The sequence below is a fragment of the Artibeus jamaicensis genome, unplaced genomic scaffold, assembly GCF_021234435.1.
Source record: "Artibeus jamaicensis isolate MK-2021 breed Jamaican fruit bat unplaced genomic scaffold, CSHL_Jam_final contig_490, whole genome shotgun sequence".
NCBI classification, from domain to species: Eukaryota; Metazoa; Chordata; class Mammalia; order Chiroptera; family Phyllostomidae; genus Artibeus; species Artibeus jamaicensis.
Genome location: NW_026521861.1, coordinates 22965099 through 22981892, shown reverse-complemented (window position 1 = coordinate 22981892; position 16794 = coordinate 22965099). Strand labels below are relative to the sequence as shown.

Sequence of the window (16794 nt, the reverse complement as noted above, 5' to 3'; positions counted from 1 at the left end):
TGCTCCACTTATGTATTCACTTATTGGTTGCTTCTCATATGCGCCTTGACTGGAGAATGAACTGACCACCTTGGAATATAGGCAGGACACCCCAACCAACTGAGATACCAGGCCAGGGCTACTAGGGGAAATTTTTTAAAAGTGGAATTTCTGGATCAGAGGATATGAGGATATTATTTCTGAATGGCTATTCTCAAAATAATCACTGGGAAGTCTGCATCAAAGGACCCTTCCTGGAGTCTTTCAGAGCAAGGACAGTGCACCTGCTTGCTCATCAGCCTCAGAGATGTCAGGATCCCCATATGGGCCACCACATTATGTTGACCTTAAAAACACAGCAGTCAGTTACTCTACCAGCAGATAAGGGTTTATTCAGAAACAGTAAAAAAACTGCAGTTTAGGACAAGCAAGGGGTAGAAAAAGTCATTGGCAAGATCCATAAGTAAAAGAGAGGAACATTATGTTACATAGAGAAAGGAGGAAGATGGGAGAGATCATTTCAACAGAAAGTGCACGGGAAGAAACCATCAGGGAGACGATGGTTTCTATCTGGCTGAGTTGCTGGGGAGTCGGTTTCTCCTGGGAGCACAGTACCATCTATGTTGGGGCCTGTGACAATTTTTCCTGTAATTGACCCTAGGTGATTTTATGTGACAGCAACCCCACTGACCCTCAACTCCACTTTAGTGAGGTTTCCCTTTATGCAATTTCATAGTAATAATTAATTGGCTTCACGGAAATCAGGTTATTTATAAGTGCTCAAAACGAGCTAAGGACCGGAAACACTCTTCCCACTTTACCTCGTGAAAGCCAGCAGCAGCTAAACTGACCCTGCTCAGTGGACCCCAGTCCTCAAATTTGATGTTATTTTTATGCAAAATACTTGTAGGTTTTTCCAGTATTTCTAAATTTATTTAGTTTTGCTTGGTTTTATCTCGTCTTCCTATTTCTGAAATGTTTTCACACCTGAGTTACTTAAACACACCTACTGTTCATAACGCCAGTTCTTTGAGATGTGAAATTCTCCCAGTGTGTTTCCACAGTGCACTTATGTCATTTGTTGTGTTTAAATATTTGAGCTCTATGGAACTTATTTTGTGTCCATGAATTGCGTGGTCGGAATTTACTGACTTAAGTTTCCACGGAATGCAATGCAGTCTTGACCGCATCCTCACTGCTCACGCAGCTCTCGCTGAAAGTGGGTTTGAAAAGTGAGGGGGGGGGGGGCGGACGGGCCGAGATGTAACCTGGGGATCCCGACCACAGTCTGGTGGAACAAAGACTTTGTCAGGAGACAGGAGGCCCTCGTCCACCCTATGATCCGGCCCGGCTCGGAGTACCCACCTCCTGAGGGAAAGACTCCTCACCAGCTTCGGGACAAGAGCCTTGGAGCTGCTCAGCGTGACCTGCGCTCCGGAGACCCCTGAGTAGCCAATCCCCGCGGGGAGGGGCGGGCCTTCCGCTGGCCAGTCCGGAACCCAGGGGGCTCTGCCCCTCTGCCCCGCCCTTTCAGCTTCTTCCGACCGCCCATTGGCGGGCAGGGTCAAGGGATCTCAGTACTGATTGGCCGCTATCCAGGATAGAGCCTCCCCCCTGCAGGGGAAGCAACTGAGCTCCGAGAGGAGCTCCGCGGTACCGTAGGGTCCCCGGGAGATTGACGGGTAAGCGGAGAGCCCTGTCACGTGGAACTCTTAGCCCGAGACCTCCAAAGTCCAGCTGAGAGACCCCAGATGCCCTCATCCTGAGGGGCCCTAAACCCCGTCAGCATCGAGGGGCCCGCGTGCGCCAACCCGGAGGACCCACATCTCCTGACCCCCAACGCTTAGCCCCCAAACAGCCCGAAAACCCCAGTTCCCCTCGGCTCGGGGCACCCAACCTGCAGCTCGCCCGGAAAGACCGAATCTCCCCAAACTCAGAGACGCTAAATGCTGTCGTCCTGGAAACTAACTCGGTAGTGGGGACCCTGAAGCCCCTCGATGAGACGCCCCAAATCTCAGCCACAGAGGTATCGACCCTCCCCCCAGGGCTCAGTGTCCTCAGCCCGGAAGACGCCCCAGGCCGTCCAGCCCCTCCTCCCGAGTCCCCTCTCCAGGCGCCCCGCCAACCGGGAGAAAGGCGTTCCGTCCTCTCAGCGCCTTCTCCTTCCGCAGGCGCCTCGGGCTCGGGGCTGGGACGCCATGAACCCCGACGGGGGCCCGCAGCACAGCCCCGAGGGAGAAGCGGGGCGGGCGGGGCGGACGGGGCAGATGCCGCAGGTGAGCTGAGGGGCCGGCGGGGAGCGTGGGGACAGGGCTGGGAACAGAGCTCCGCAGACGCCCGGCCCTCGGGGTGACCCTGGCTGTGCGGGTGCAGAGCGCTGGTGGGAGAGACGGGACTCCGAGGGGCAGGGCCGGTGGGAGAAGGCCCAGAGTGCGAGCAGGCCCCCGGGACGCACGCGGAGGAACAGCTGCTGGGGGGGGGGGGAGGGACACGACTCAGACGGGCTCAGTGCTTGTGGCACAGGGACCACCGAGGCCCGCCTGCTCCCTGCACCCCGGGGGCCCCCCCGCGCGCCTTCTCACTCGCATCACCGAGTTAGTGATGTTTCCACTCTCCTCTCCAGGCTGAAGAGGCTTTGGAAGACGCTTCCCTCTGCTTCTCCGCGGAGGAGTGGGCAGAGATGGGAGACCCGGACAAAGGCCGGTACCAGAACCTGGGGAGGAACTTCCACGCGCTCACCAGCCTAGGTAGCTAGTGCGCAGGCGCTGGGCAGGAGGAGTCCAGTGACTCGGACTAAGGCAGCTCCACTGGTCTTCGGCTCCCTCCTGCATGGACACCAGTGGGGGGAATTTGCTCCTTCGTGTCAGAGCAGGGCTGGCGCTGACCGTATGGCGGTCACAGCAACTCCTTGTAGATTCTCCCATCCCATCGTAGCCGGTCACACGGGCTTCCTGGAGCTTGTTCCTCCAAGCTCTGTGCTTTCAGGACAAAGGTTTTGTCTCTCTCCAGGTCTCAGGGCCCCTCGACCAGCTTCCATGTGTCACCGCAGTCAGACCACCGAGCTCCAGGAGGAGGACCCTGAGGACTCGGATGAAGAATGGAATCCAAGGCAGCAAGGTGAGGGGCAGGAGGAACCAGAGGTGCCCTCCTGACACAGACCTGGTTTAGCTCAGTCTGCATCTCAGGAGTTAACCAGGGGACAGGGTTTGTTTGTCCAGCGAACACACAGGGTGCAGAGCAGTGTGTGGTACAGTGAGGGGCTATTCCTATAAACTTTAAACTGTGCAACATAATCATATATATTTATAGGTTCATTAATAACCAGTAATCGTATAAGAACAAAGAAGTGAATAAGAAATAACTAATTCAGAATAGTCATCCCAAGAGAGGCAGGTAAGTCTGGACAGTGAGGAGTAGCCCTACACCTGGCTACCCAATGGCCTGCATGGAGACAGACCGGAAGTGGTGTTAACCATGGCAATTACGGGAGCTTCCGGGAGGGCCAGGGTCAGGAGTGCTTTATCACTGTATCATTTCCTGATGTCGGCCAGGGTGCCATTCTGTCCAGTATTAGGAGTGTTCAGTGGGTGGAGTCAGTCCACTTTCATGGGTCTGGGGTTGAAACACAGCTGAAGCCAAGATGTGATCTTCAACTTGACTGGAATTCTGTTTCTGTGGTCAGCAGACTGTGGATGCCGACCAGAGTCTAATGATTAAGGAAGGGCGTGGATGGCCAGTATGTGCACAGGGGGGAGGATACCACAGAAAGGAGGCGAGGGGTCGGTAGGGCCGTTAGCCTGGACAAGGCCAGTTTGAATGAAGACAACAGAGCAGAGAAAGGGTTATGTTGAAGATATGGAGTTTCTGTGCAGTTACTTTTATTACATTTTTGTCAGGAGGGGCAAATTTATTTTTTAATAAGTGATAATAGATGCTTTATAAACATAGGATGAAGCATAGATGACACTTGTCTATTTTTTTATCATTCTAATGAAATTAGTGGATGGCCCCAATAGAAGCCTAGGCCTTAATGATACCTCAGAAAGCATTTTCCAATCGTCCCGGTATTGTTCTTGCACTACTCATTCAGAATTCTGTGTCCCTAATAAGAATCTCCAGATTTTGGAAATATTTAGCAACTAAAACACTGATTTCTCTTCATCTTTCAGTGAAACCTTCTTGGGTGGCCTTCAGAAGGGAACAGAGTAAACATCAGAAGGTGAGTATTTCCCAAATCCTGTTGACAAGAAAATTTTCCCCATGGATAGAAATGCAGGTAAGAGTAGGGAAATGCAAAAAGTATCCTAGGAACTGCTGCCTTCCTTTCCTGGTCTCTTCAACACATTGTCCGATATTACCATCTTTTTAAAAGATTTTATGTATTGAGGATTTAGAAAGAGGGGAAAGGAGGGAGAAATTGAGGAGAGGAGCATGTGCAAGACATACCTGTATGGGTTGCCACTCACCACCCCCAAGTAGGGAACCTGAACTGCAACCCAGGCGTGCGCCCTGACCGGGAATGGAACTGGTGACCTTTCAGTCTGCAGGCCAGCACTCAATCCACTGAGTCACACCAGCCAGAGCTCATCATCATCTTAATAGTTAACAACTACAACAACAATAGTAACTACCATTTGTTTCATTCTCACAATGTGTCAGACTTTAAGAATTCTATGTGAATAAACTCACTCAAACATTACAACAACCCGATGAGGTACATACTATATAACTGTCACCATATATGATGAGGAAAGTGATCTTTCAGAGATACAGAAATGTTTGACTGTATGTCTAAGACCACAGTATCAGAAGTAGTGCAATCTGATCCATATTTGCTTCTCTAAAACACTTACAAACTCATTAGAACTTTCAGAGTTTTGCCCTCACCACTGTGACCAGTTGGTTGTCATGCTGCAAAGCGAATGATCGTCAGTTTGATTCCGGGTCAGGGCATATGCCTGGGTTGTGGGTCAGTTTCCAGGTTGGGGTGTGTGTGAAAGACAAGTAAATGATCAATGTTTCTCTCTCTCTTTCTGCCTCCCTTCCCCTCTCTCAAGAAAATGAACAAAATCTTTTTTAAAAATTAGAAAAATAAACTTTTATAGTTTCTAAATTTTACATTGGCTTATTCATATGTCATTACATCATTCATGTGACTGGTGGTTTCAACCAAAGTTCTCTGCTATGTTGAAGTGAGATGAGAGATGCACTGTACGATGTGTAGGCAGCTGGTCCAGTGGATGGTCCCAGATGAAGAAGAATGTGAAATGTCCAGGATCACAGCCTCCCACTCTAATCAAAAAAGGCATCCCCCTCCCCTGATGAGCTTCAGGTCTGATGACCGAGAAACAGCAAATAATAAAATGACTTAAGGACTTCATATAGGTTGCACACCCTTCTATCTGGAACTGATTTCAAATGCCCTTTCCTATAGGGTGAAGTAACAGCTTCTTTGTCTGAGTTCCAATGAGGCCACTCTCATCCTATTTAGAATCATTTGTTCAACCAGCCTCCCTCTGTTGTGAGCTCTTTGGGAGGCTGGTCCATACCTGAGACTTCTCAGAGGTCACGGGCCCAGGTCAGGGCCCCTGAGGGCCCCTAAATGTTTGCTGAATGATTTCACAATTACAAATTAAATTAGAAAATGATCAATGAATGCTGAAGGCAATTTCTGTGATATGTGAAATATGGAGAGAGCTGAGGGGTAAATTGATAGCAGGACTATAATTTCACATTCATACTGTATTACACAATTCACAGAACACTTTGGTGAGCATGTTCACCAAAATTGCATGTTCACTGTAACATTGAAAACTAGCATGTTAGAGGTCATGAAACTAAAGACAACTAGCTACCGATACAGCCTTATTCAAAGAGAATTGGGAACCAACTAAGTCCAGACGTTCTTTCTAAGGTATTGCAGATTTTCTCACCGTTTTATTTATTGTCTAGATATGTTTCTACCAACCATTTCTTTATTCTCTAACCAATATCCTTCACTCTCAATACTATACAGACAGTTGAAAGAAAAGAGCCATCAGGCATGAGTTCTAATCTTGGATTCATTGCCCACATTGGCCCTATCCCCTCTAATATTCATACTCCCTAGGTATTTCCAGGGGTTGGAGTATTAAGGACACGCATGTAAAATGTACTATAAGCCTTAAAAAATTAAATAAATGTTATCTTTTAATATGTGATTCTTATATTGAAGGCAACATCCAAGGTGCCATTAAGCAATGAATATAGTTTGAAGGAATTGTCAGGAACAGCAACTTTGATGACTGCAAGTGACTCAGAGGAGGCCCAGAAACCAGTGTCCCCTCCTGGAGAAGCATGTGCCTTTGGAAAGCACACTAGACGAAAATCAGGTAAGAAAAAATAATTTGGAAACTTTAGTTTCTCTAAGTCCTATAAAAGGGCTGATAAGTTGCCCTAGGTATGTGGGGAGGACTTTGGACGGGCCTGGATTTAAGCTGGGCTAAGCTGAGACTAAAGTTACCACTAGACCTTCGGGCAAATGCTATAAATTTTATGAGCTCCTGAATGCTAATGTATTAAGTGAAGATAAGGATACTTTGCTCATATGTTGTTTGAAAACATTAAATTGACTTTAAAACAGGTGACACATGCAAAGTTGTCCAGTAAATCCATCTGTGATAATAGCAACCACACTTTATTGGTGTTGTGTACCCAGGCCTTTACCCAATGCCTAACACAATGTGCACTCAATAAATATTTTATCAGTGATTAAAGGTTGGCAAGTTAAACATGGTAATGAGAAGATCCAGACACTAAAAATGAATCAGTCATCTGTAGTTAGTGTGGAGTCTTCATCTTCTGAACCAGTAGTTAACAGAGTGAAATACCAGAGTATGCAAAATGACAGGTGATCATTTGGTGAGAGGAGATTGTGTGTTATATGATAAAATGGTAACTAACACTCCAGACCCCACCAACCTCGCTCACCTGGCCTTTTCCAACTCAGAACTCAAGAGAAAGGAGATGGACGAGAAGATGTACAGCCTACAAGAAAGAAAGGACTGTGTGTACCAAGAGGTCACTGAGCCCCGGGATGATGACTACCTTTGTAAGTGACCCTCACCAAGAAGTATGTTATGATACAATAATTTCATCTGGTCCTTTGGTCCCCAAAGCATTCCCCTCCTGTAGTGACCTGGAGTACAGGACTGAGTCTCACTGATGTCAGTGCTGGACTCCCTCTGAAGCTCTTTGTGTCCAGGAACATGTGCTATACCTTCCCTAACACCTGTCATTCTCCCCTCCAGATTGTGAGAAGTGTCAGAACTTCTTCATCGACAGCTGTGCTATGCACGGGCCCCCTGCATTTGTAAAGGACAGTGCAGTGGACAAGGGGCATCCCCACCGCTCAGCCCTCACCCTGCCCCCTGGGCTGAGAATTGGGCCATCGGGCATCCCTGAGGCTGGGCTTGGAGTGTGGAATGAGGCAGCTGATTTGCCAGTGGGTCTGCACTTTGGCCCTTATGCAGGACACATCACAGAAGATGAAGAGGCAGCCAAGAGCAGATACTCCTGGCTGGTGAGAACTATTTACCTCTTCCACTGTCCTCTGGCTTCCCACATTCCTTCTGAGGCTTGGAGGGACCTCTCCTCTTATGTGCTAGACATGGAGGGGACGATGTGGTTAGTTCTATGTACTGACTGGACTTCACATGGACACAGAGCTCCTGTTTAAGAACCAGAAGGTAAGTGGGAGTAAAGTGGTGCAGACACAAAGGAGTGGCTCCTCCCTTGTGGGGCTCCTGCTGTGATTGGACAGGTAGACTCGGGTGTGTAGGTGATGAGTAAGAAAAATATGTGGTCGTAGCTGGCCATTGAATCCCAATGCAGGCCAGGAGAGCTTTGGTGACAGTGGAGTAAAATAATTCTTCTATTACCTCCCCACAAAAAAAAAAGTAAAAGGTCTTTAACTTCTCTTCTGAAACACAGATCGCCAGAGGGAGAAACTGCTATGAGTATGTGGATGGGAAGGACAAATCCTGGGCCAACTGGATGAGGTGAGGTCAACAGGTCTCCGGGTGCCAGAGGGGACACTCATCCCCCATGAGCTCCTATATCTGTCCCTCTCATCATGCCTCCCTCAGTGGTCTCCCTCAGTCCTTTTTCCTCTTTTTTCTACATACAGTGTTCTTTCATTGCAGGGGACATTTAGAAAAAGTATAACGTTGTCCTCAAAATATAAAGTTGTCTACTAGACACAATGTGGGCACTGGAAAGGGCGTTGAAGAGCCTGGATTCACCAGGGACACTGGATTACACTTTATCAAATGAACATTAACTAAGCACTTAGTATATTCCAGTTTAGATGAAGGGATACATTACATAAACAGATCACACAACCCATGTCCTTATGGAGGACTTCTCACAGACGGACATAAAACTATTGCTTTTAGAAGCAGTTAACTATAATTTCCAAGAAGTGCACAGTGTCAAGACAGCACAAACCAAGAGTGGCCTAAACCTGTGAGAGCAGCAAACCATCCCAGCCTTGCTTCAAACTAGACCTGGGCTCTGAGGCCTGCAGAGGAATGGTTGTGGGCCCCTTTCCTGAGAGGGGCTCTCTTTTATCACGGTTAACAGAATGTGAATCAACTGCTATTGTTCTCTTTTTTTCTAACAAGACAAAAAGACATTCAGTTCTCTGTAGTCACCTTGGGCAAGCAAGTGAATGGTACCCTAAATAAAGTGTAGGGGGGTTGGAGAAAGGCCTCTCAAATGAAAACAGATGTGGGCTGAGTACTGGATAATTAGCGAGCTAATTTAGAAGCAGAGCCCTAGATCAAGCACCAGGTTCTGTGGTGTGAGACAACTTGATTTAGGCCTTGGAGAAGCCAGAGATCATTGGCTATTATGGCCAATAAGGGTGGAGGTTAAGTCTAGAACTGGGTTTTAGGCAGGATGAACACTGCAAGCAAGACTTGGAGGTAGGCATTCACATGACACGCTGGCAGACGCTCAGACACTGAACAGAAGGTTCCCCGGGAGCACTGGGGGCCGTGGGCAACACCAGAGCCTGAGGGCCTTCAGAATCAGTGAGCACCTGGACATGGACGTAACAGGTAGTGGGAACTCATCACTGTGCTTTTCTTTCCCTTCCTCTGCCTCAATCCCAGGTTTGTGAACTGTGCCCGGGATGATGAAGAGCAGAACCTGGTGGCCTTTCAATACCACGGGCAGATTTTCTACCGAACCTGCCGGGTCGTCAGGCCGGGCCGTGAGCTGCTGGTCTGGTGCGGGGATGAGTATGGCCAGGAGCTGGGCAGCAAGTGGGGCAGCAAGTGGAAGAGAGAGCTCATGGCCGGAAGAGGTGGGCACCACTGTTCTTCAAACCAGAAAGAAAAGAGAGAATTCTCCATAGAAACATTTATGATCCAACTCTTAAGTACAGTAAAATCTACTCTAAAGTCAGTAAAGTTTCAAATCACATGCTTCAGAAATTCACAATTCAGTCATATGTCTTTGACTCCTAGGCAAAATTTTTATATTTCTTATTTTTTAAATATTTCATACACAAAAAATACAACCGCATATTGTGTTGAAAGGCTGAGAGGCAAAAAAGAAAAGTTTTCAAGCACTAACAGTTCTGTCACCAAGGCAGTTTTTCTGACACTTTTCTAGCTGTTTCTTACTTTCTTTCATACTTCTAAATAAAACATTTTTTGTTTATAGGCATTCATTATTTTTAAAAGATTTTTGCCCTGGCTGATGTGGCTCAGTGGACTGAGCACGAGCCTGTGAACCAAAGGGTCACCAGTTTGATGCCCAGTTGGAGCACATGCTTGGGTATCAGGCCAGGTCCCCAGTAGGGGGCATGTGACAGGCAACCACAGACTGATGTTTCTCTTTCTCACCTTCCCTCCCTTCCCCCTTAAAAAAGATTTAAAAAATCTTCTTTAAAAAGATTTTATTTTTACAGAGAGTAGAAAGGAGGGAGAAAAGGAGATCAATGTACAAGGAAACATTACTCAGTTGTCTCTGACACAACCCCAACTGGCCCACAACCCTGCCATGTGCCCTGACTAGGAATCGAACTTGTAACCTTTCAGTTTTGAGACAACGCTGAACCTACCAAGCCACACTTCAGGCAGGGGGGCCCCAGTCATTCATCATTTCAATGAATTGTCATGTGAGATCCTACTCTTCTGTGCATAGCGTCCTGGGACCTGGAAATACAGATTAATAGGATCAGAATCACTGCTCTTGAGCTGACGGGTGAAGGAGGGAAACCCAGGCCCACATGCTTGCGTGTGCATAACACTCCACAGCAGTTAGTGCTTTAGAGAAAACTAATCCAGGACAAGTGCCTGGTGGTCTGTGAGGGGAGGCACGCTATGGCAGGAGGTCCGGGAAGAGCTCCCTCAAGGGAACGTTTACAAAAATACCTGCGGGCAGAAGATCCCAGGCAGAGGGAGCAGCTAGTGCAGGGAGGGAAGGAAAGAGGTGGGGCATGGAATTGGCTGAGGGTCACTTAGGTCTCAGCACAGAGGGTAAGAGTGGAGATCAGACAGATGCTTAGCAGCCCAGAGATGCAGTGCCAATGATCTGAGTTGAGACACGGGATTTCATGAATGAAAGTGCAGTCATCAGCTATAGAGTGGGGTGTTCTCTGTTCCAATCATGCTGTTAATTTTTAGAAAATAAACCCTAGAGATTACTTCATCTCCAAATGAGAGCACATGGTGGATTGGTCAGGGACGAGTCAGGAGTGTAAGAAGTGTGGTTGGAGAAAAATTATGAAATAGAACTCAGTATATTTGAAATGGACTAATACTGAATGAAAGTAGCATAAATATCTGGTGTGAGGCTTGAGGAAGGACTTTTTTTTTAGATTTTATTTCTTTTTAGAGGGAAACATCAATGTGTGGTTGCTTCTCATATGCCCCCTACTGGGGACCTAGCCCACAACCTAGGCACATGCCCTGACTGGGAATCAAACCTGTGACCCCTTGCTTAGCAGGCTGGCACTCAACCCACTGAGCAAGGGCAGAAAGGATGTTTTATTTTACTGTTCTGGAAACCAGAGAGAAGCAATTCCAAGTTGGGGCTGTGGTTTCCCTCTTTAACATGACTTAGAAGGGAAAGGTCATTGCAGTTCCATCCACACAGGGAGTGAAATGACCTCTGATGCTTCTCAAAAATCCCTAGTCTGGGCAGTATTAGACCCTTGATGTGGGCTTTCTGGATTTCTGAGGAAGATGCACTGCATAAAAATAAAAAGGAAAACAGACGGTGAGTGGACACTGGGATACAGGTTGCGTTGTCACCACAGTAAGAAGGACTCACGGGGCAGGTCCTACCAGGAGACTAATCATACAGCCCAGGCATTGTCAACATCTGCCCTGACCAAACCTTTCTCTTTCAGCAGAACCAAAGCCAGAGGTGCACCCATGTCCCTCCTGCTCTCTGGCCTTCTCCAGTCAGAAATTCCTCAGCCAACACGTGAAACTCAATCATCCCTCTCAGATTCTCCTGGGAACATCTGCAAGAAAACAGCTCCAAGCAGAGGAACCCTGTCCAGAGGATCAGAATCAGCAGCACCAACATACTAGTACGCACAGCTGGAATGATAAAGCTGAAGGTCAAGAGGTCAAAGAAATGTCCAAACCTTTGCTTAAAAGGATCAGTCAGGGGAGAATCTCAAGACCCTTTTCCCAACCTTCCAAAGAACAAATGAGGAGCTCTACTCAGCAGGAGACAGTGATGGAGGAGGAGCCCCATAGAGGCCAGAAAGAGAGTCCAGAGGGTGCAGGCAAGTTATTCGTGAAAGTAGGAATGTCAAGAATTATAACAATCAAGTATGGAGGGTGTTGGCAAAGCTTCAGTGATGGGTCACATCTCATCAGACACCACAGGATACACTCAGGGGAGAAGCCCTATGTTTGCAGGGAGTGTGGGCAAGGCTTTACATGGAAGTCACATCTCATCAGACACCAGAGGACACACTCTGGGGAGAAGCCCTATGTTTGCAGGGAGTGTGGGCGAGGCTTTACACGGAAATCATATCTCATCAGACACCAGAGGATACACTCTGGGGAGAAGCCCTATGTTTGCAAGGAGTGCGGGCAAGGCTTTACACAGAAGTCACATCTCATCACACACCAGAGGACACACTCTGGGGAGAAGCCCTATGTTTGCAGGGAGTGTGGGAGAGGTTTTAGACAGAAGTCAGTTCTCAGAGGACACCAGAGGACACACTCTGGAGAGAAGCCCTATGTTTGCGAGGAGTGTGGACGAGGCTTTACGTGCAAGTCAGGTCTCATCAAACACCAGAGGACACACTCAGGGGAGAAGCCCTATGTTTGCAGGGAGTGTGGGAAAGGTTTTACACAGAAGTCAGCTCTCAGAGTACACGAGAGGACACACTCGGGGGAGAAGCCCTATGTTTGCATGGAGTGTGGGAGAGGTTTTACACAGAAGTCAGCTCTCAGAGGACACCAGAGGACACACTCGGGGGAGAAGCCCTATGTTTGCAGGGAGTGTGGGAGAGGTTTTACACAGAAATCAGCTCTCAGAGGACACCAGAGGACACACTCTGGGGAGAAACCCTATGTTTGCAGGGAGTGTAGGAGAGGTTTTACACAGAAGTCAGCTCTCATCAGACATCAGAGGACACACTCAGGGGAGAAGCCCTATGTTTGCAAGGAGTGCGGGCGAGGCTTTACATACAAGTCAACTCTCAGAGGACACCAAAGTACACACTCAGGGGAGAAGCCCTATGTTTGCAGGGAGTGCGGGCGCGGCTTTACATGGAAGTCACATCTTATCATACACAAGAGGACACACTCTGGGGAGAAGCCCTATGTTTGCAGGGAATGCGGGCGAGGCTTTACATGCAGGTCACCTCTCATAAGACACCAGAGGACACACTCGGGAGAAACCCCATGTTTGCGGGTGGACTGAGTGAGTCATTAGCATTAAGTAGCATATCAACAGCCATAGGTAGTCTACGGCCCCTTACTCTCCCCAAGATTGTAATTAGTACAGAAGTAACTGATTAAACAAACCCTCCACTTTCATGACAAGATGAGATGGACAAACGGTTCCAGTGGAATGTCAACACCAATCTCCATGGTTTTTTGACGTCCTATTCCAACAACTTTTGTCTCCATTACAAATATGAAGCCCACATCCCACATTCCCCCATCACTGAAAGCAGAGAGTTTGGAAAGAGCCACGAAGAACTCAGCCACAGAAATTCAACTCCTGCAAGTGTGTAAGTCTGGAGGCAGTCTACTTTGGTTCCTGCCCAGAGAGAGGGATTTGAGGCAGACTCATCAGGGAAGGGAATTCCCTAGATTCCTGGGAAGTGGGGGCTTTTTTCTTAATAGGCTCCCTACCCTCCTCCCTTGGCTTCTCTTGGCTTTTCTAGTTTCCTACAACCTCTGGAGCCTTAGAGGTGATCTGCAGGAAGGGATATATCCTTGTGCAGAGACATGAGCTTGGTTGTGTCTGGGCACCTGTTCTTCCTCTGTCTCCTTGCTACCCCTTCAGGGTCAGCATTTCCTGGTGCACAGCATCCAGATTGCACATCAGTCCATACTTGGTGTGAGTCTCAGCTCTGTCTCCTCCAGCTGTGTGACCTAAGATAAGATTTTCGACTTCTCTCTGCCTGCTTCCTAGTCTGTGCAATGGAAATGGCAACTCCAGCCTTTTGGTTTGACTTTTGAAGTTGAGTCAGCACAGACAGAATCTGGCAAGAGGATAACTGAGATCACAAGTCCTGCTGAAGAGCCCTCTGTGCCCATGCCTTCTGGGTCTTTAGTGCTAGACAAAGGAAGATAAGGACAGGTTAGGAGTCTTTAGCCAAATTCAGAATTTGAGCAGACCCCACTGCTTTCCCCACATAGACTCAGCTGCCCTGAGAAGGAAGCCTGAGGTTGGGGAGGTGCCTCCCCCTGATCACCACCCTCTCACTGAGCCTGTGAACCCTCAGGGCCTCCTGAACATAAGCAGGTGGTGCTGAGAGTGAGCTGTGAAACAAGACCCTCACCCACCCCTTGCTGAGAACTGACACTGAAACAGCATTTGCCTGCACTGGGGTGTTAAGGTAGATGATGAGCCAAGGCAGGGAGGACGAGGAAGATGTGTCACTCACTGACTCAGCAGTCCTGATCCTGGTCCAATACCATTGTCAAATGTTCCAGCATCACAAGAAACACCATGCTAACATGTTGAAATTCTAGGTATTGTTAACACTATCTGGGAAAGAAAGGCTTTCAAACTGTATTCATCCCAAGGCCTAGAAGGTGGAAGGGGGTCTACAGCACTCAAGGTAAGGACTCATAAAACAAATTTGGCTAATTGCCTCTGTCCACTGTTTTATGACAGGGTCCCTAGTGCTTACAGAAAGAGCCCATAGGTAACTGCCTCAACTTTAACTCCTGTCATGTACCTATTTTACAAGATGGCCAAGTGGGGTCTGAATCAAGATAAGGATTCAGCTAACAACCCCACAAACACCTACATTTGGTTTGTCACATCCCCCGTGGAAGCAGGCACCACTTTTACCCATCAATCAATATGTAACCTTCACCCCCATCCCAAATGTATAACTTCTCAGGACAAAGAACTTGGTGCTTTGCCACCCAAGCTCTTGCCTTTCACCCCCGCCTCAGCAAGATTTCTCCTCTTCCATGAGAATGTATCACTAATGAACCCTGTTTGCGTGCTAATACACTTGCTGATATGCAATCCTTTACTGCATTGGCAAGAACTGAGTTTCTCCTGTGACAGGTGCACCCAATCTGCATGTGTCAATTCATGAAGCTCACAGGGCAGCAGCTACTATAATGCACTTTCCTTGTACCTGGTCCCACAGGGCTTTGTACATCGCTGACACCATCTCAAAATTACTACTTATTGTATCTTTGAACTTGTTTGTAAACTCTGATGGAATAGTAGACATGCACAATGTTGGTCATTCCTGGCCACCCGTTCCCAGATAATGTCCACAGTGGCCCAAGAGCCCAAAATTCGCATGGACCCAATGGATGGGAGTCCAGCAAGACTCAGGGTGAGAACAGGGTAAACATCGACTTCTGCATAAGCATGAAGAGGGGTGCTAACAGCTCCTAGAGGTCACACTTTTCTTAGAACCAGAGCCGAGTTCAATACAGAGATGGTCAACAATTAGTGAGGACACCATCATAAGCTCTTCTGCCTGAGGGAGACCTAAGCACGACCCACCCTGTTCCTGCTGGGATGGGTTCACCAAAGAGGGACACCCACCCCCATGACCTGGAACAATGACCTTTCTGTCCTCCCAGTGGCAGGCTTTGTAAAGAGTGTCTGCATAAACTACGTGGACTTCAATAATAAATATCCACTATTATTTTCTTTCATGCTTTTTCAAAGGGAGGTGTGAGTTTTCTTTCCCTTCCCTGTTTCTCCCCCCACCAGCACAGCCCAGAGAGAACACCATAAACTCAATATTCTGTGGCTTTGAGCATGGGCCATGGGAGAGGGACAGGGTCCTGGTGTAATGCTGGCAGCGTGGCTGGCAAATACAGTGGGAAAGGGAACCCGCAGACTGCCAGGTGAGGGTCACCACGACCCACATGAGGACAGGCCCTGGAGCTCTCCAAGAAGGCTTAGCGATTCAAGATGAGTAGACAGGTCTGTTCCCTCTCCCTCCCCTTTCAGCAGCAAACCACATTCCTAGTATAGCTGCCAGCCTCCAAGGTGTCCCCCAAATCCACATGCTGTCACCCTGACCTTGTACAGTCCCTCCTTCACACAACCGAGCTGATCTATGTTGTGAAAAGGGTGTGTGGCTCTCAAAGCTAAGTTGTAAACAGGCCCTTTTGTTTCAGCCTTGCTTGCATAGTTCACACTGTCAAAGACCACCTTGTGCAGGGAGCTGGGTGTTTACACACCCCTCCCTCCCACCTGCCAGGGGCTGGCAGCCTCCATCCTTGTTTTGAGGTGGAGGCTCCAAGGAGTGAATGTAGCCTGACATCTGCTGGGTTCTGCATCTCTTGTTCCTGACAGGCAGCTGAAGTCACTGTCCTTTCCCTGTAACACCTGGTGGGCCTCCGAGGCCACTCCAAGTGCACCTGCTGGCTTCCCAACTCCTTCAGATGACACTGTGATAGACCTGGAATGGGCAGGTGAATAGTTCTTGTGCAAAAGTGAAACCACTTACTGAGGTAACAAGACTGCATGGCTACCTGCCTTCATCACACACTTGACTCTGTGACTACAGTGGCCACTGCAGCTATGGCCAGCCCAACCTGGTTTATGATCTTATTTCTGCCACTCAGGTAAGGGAGCTGCAGGCTGGCTTGGGACCATAGCTGAGCAGGTGAGGGGGTCACAGGACAGAATGGTCAGCCACAAATACTGAACAACTAACTCACTGCCCTCCACAGCTGGGGTCAGGTGGGCCCTTATGAAATTTGCAGATTTGTCTTGACACCCAGACCCTGAGCTGTCTGTCCTTGGTCTGGCCCCAGGTCTGACCCCAGTCCTACTTGCCCCGGACAGTGTCTGACAAGCCTCTGAGAGCTGCCCTTGGGGAGGTATGTCACCCACAGATACTGTCTTCAAAGATCAGATTTTTTAAAAGTTACTTTTAAAAGCTTTTATAAAAATAGTTTTTAAAATAAGAGATAGTTAATCTCATCACTCTGAGAAAACTCCTGTAACATTTTGAAATTTGTGCTTTAATATTTTCTTTTGCAGACTCTCATACTTGATGGGAACATTATTGTTTCTTTCTGATAATATGTAGTTGTTGTTTTTTAAAAAGTGAGTTTGGGAAATACAGAAAAT

General features: G+C 48.0%; 1 protein-coding gene across 4 annotated transcripts; it reads left to right on the top strand.

Moving 5' to 3' along the window:
* The first annotated feature begins 1598 nt into the window (after positions 1 to 1598).
* Positions 1599 to 15362, top strand: LOC119059529 (histone-lysine N-methyltransferase PRDM9-like). 4 transcript variants are annotated; one of them, XM_053668597.1, is made up of 11 exons: positions 1599 to 1661; positions 2151 to 2255; positions 2603 to 2726; positions 2989 to 3096; positions 4149 to 4198; positions 6194 to 6350; positions 6968 to 7069; positions 7269 to 7540; positions 7951 to 8018; positions 9135 to 9328; positions 11384 to 15362. In XM_053668597.1, exons 2-11 carry the CDS (start codon positions 2178 to 2180, stop codon positions 12919 to 12921), a joined length of 2691 nt encoding a protein of 896 aa, XP_053524572.1. In that variant the 5' UTR covers positions 1599 to 1661; positions 2151 to 2177; the 3' UTR covers positions 12922 to 15362. The 4 variants fall into 4 exon arrangements, with proteins under 4 accessions (XP_053524572.1, XP_053524571.1, XP_053524570.1 ...); XM_053668596.1 differs by having other exon boundaries at positions 1622 to 2005; XM_053668595.1 differs by having other exon boundaries at positions 1622 to 2255; positions 11387 to 15362.
* Positions 15363 to 16794: the final 1432 nt, after the last annotated feature.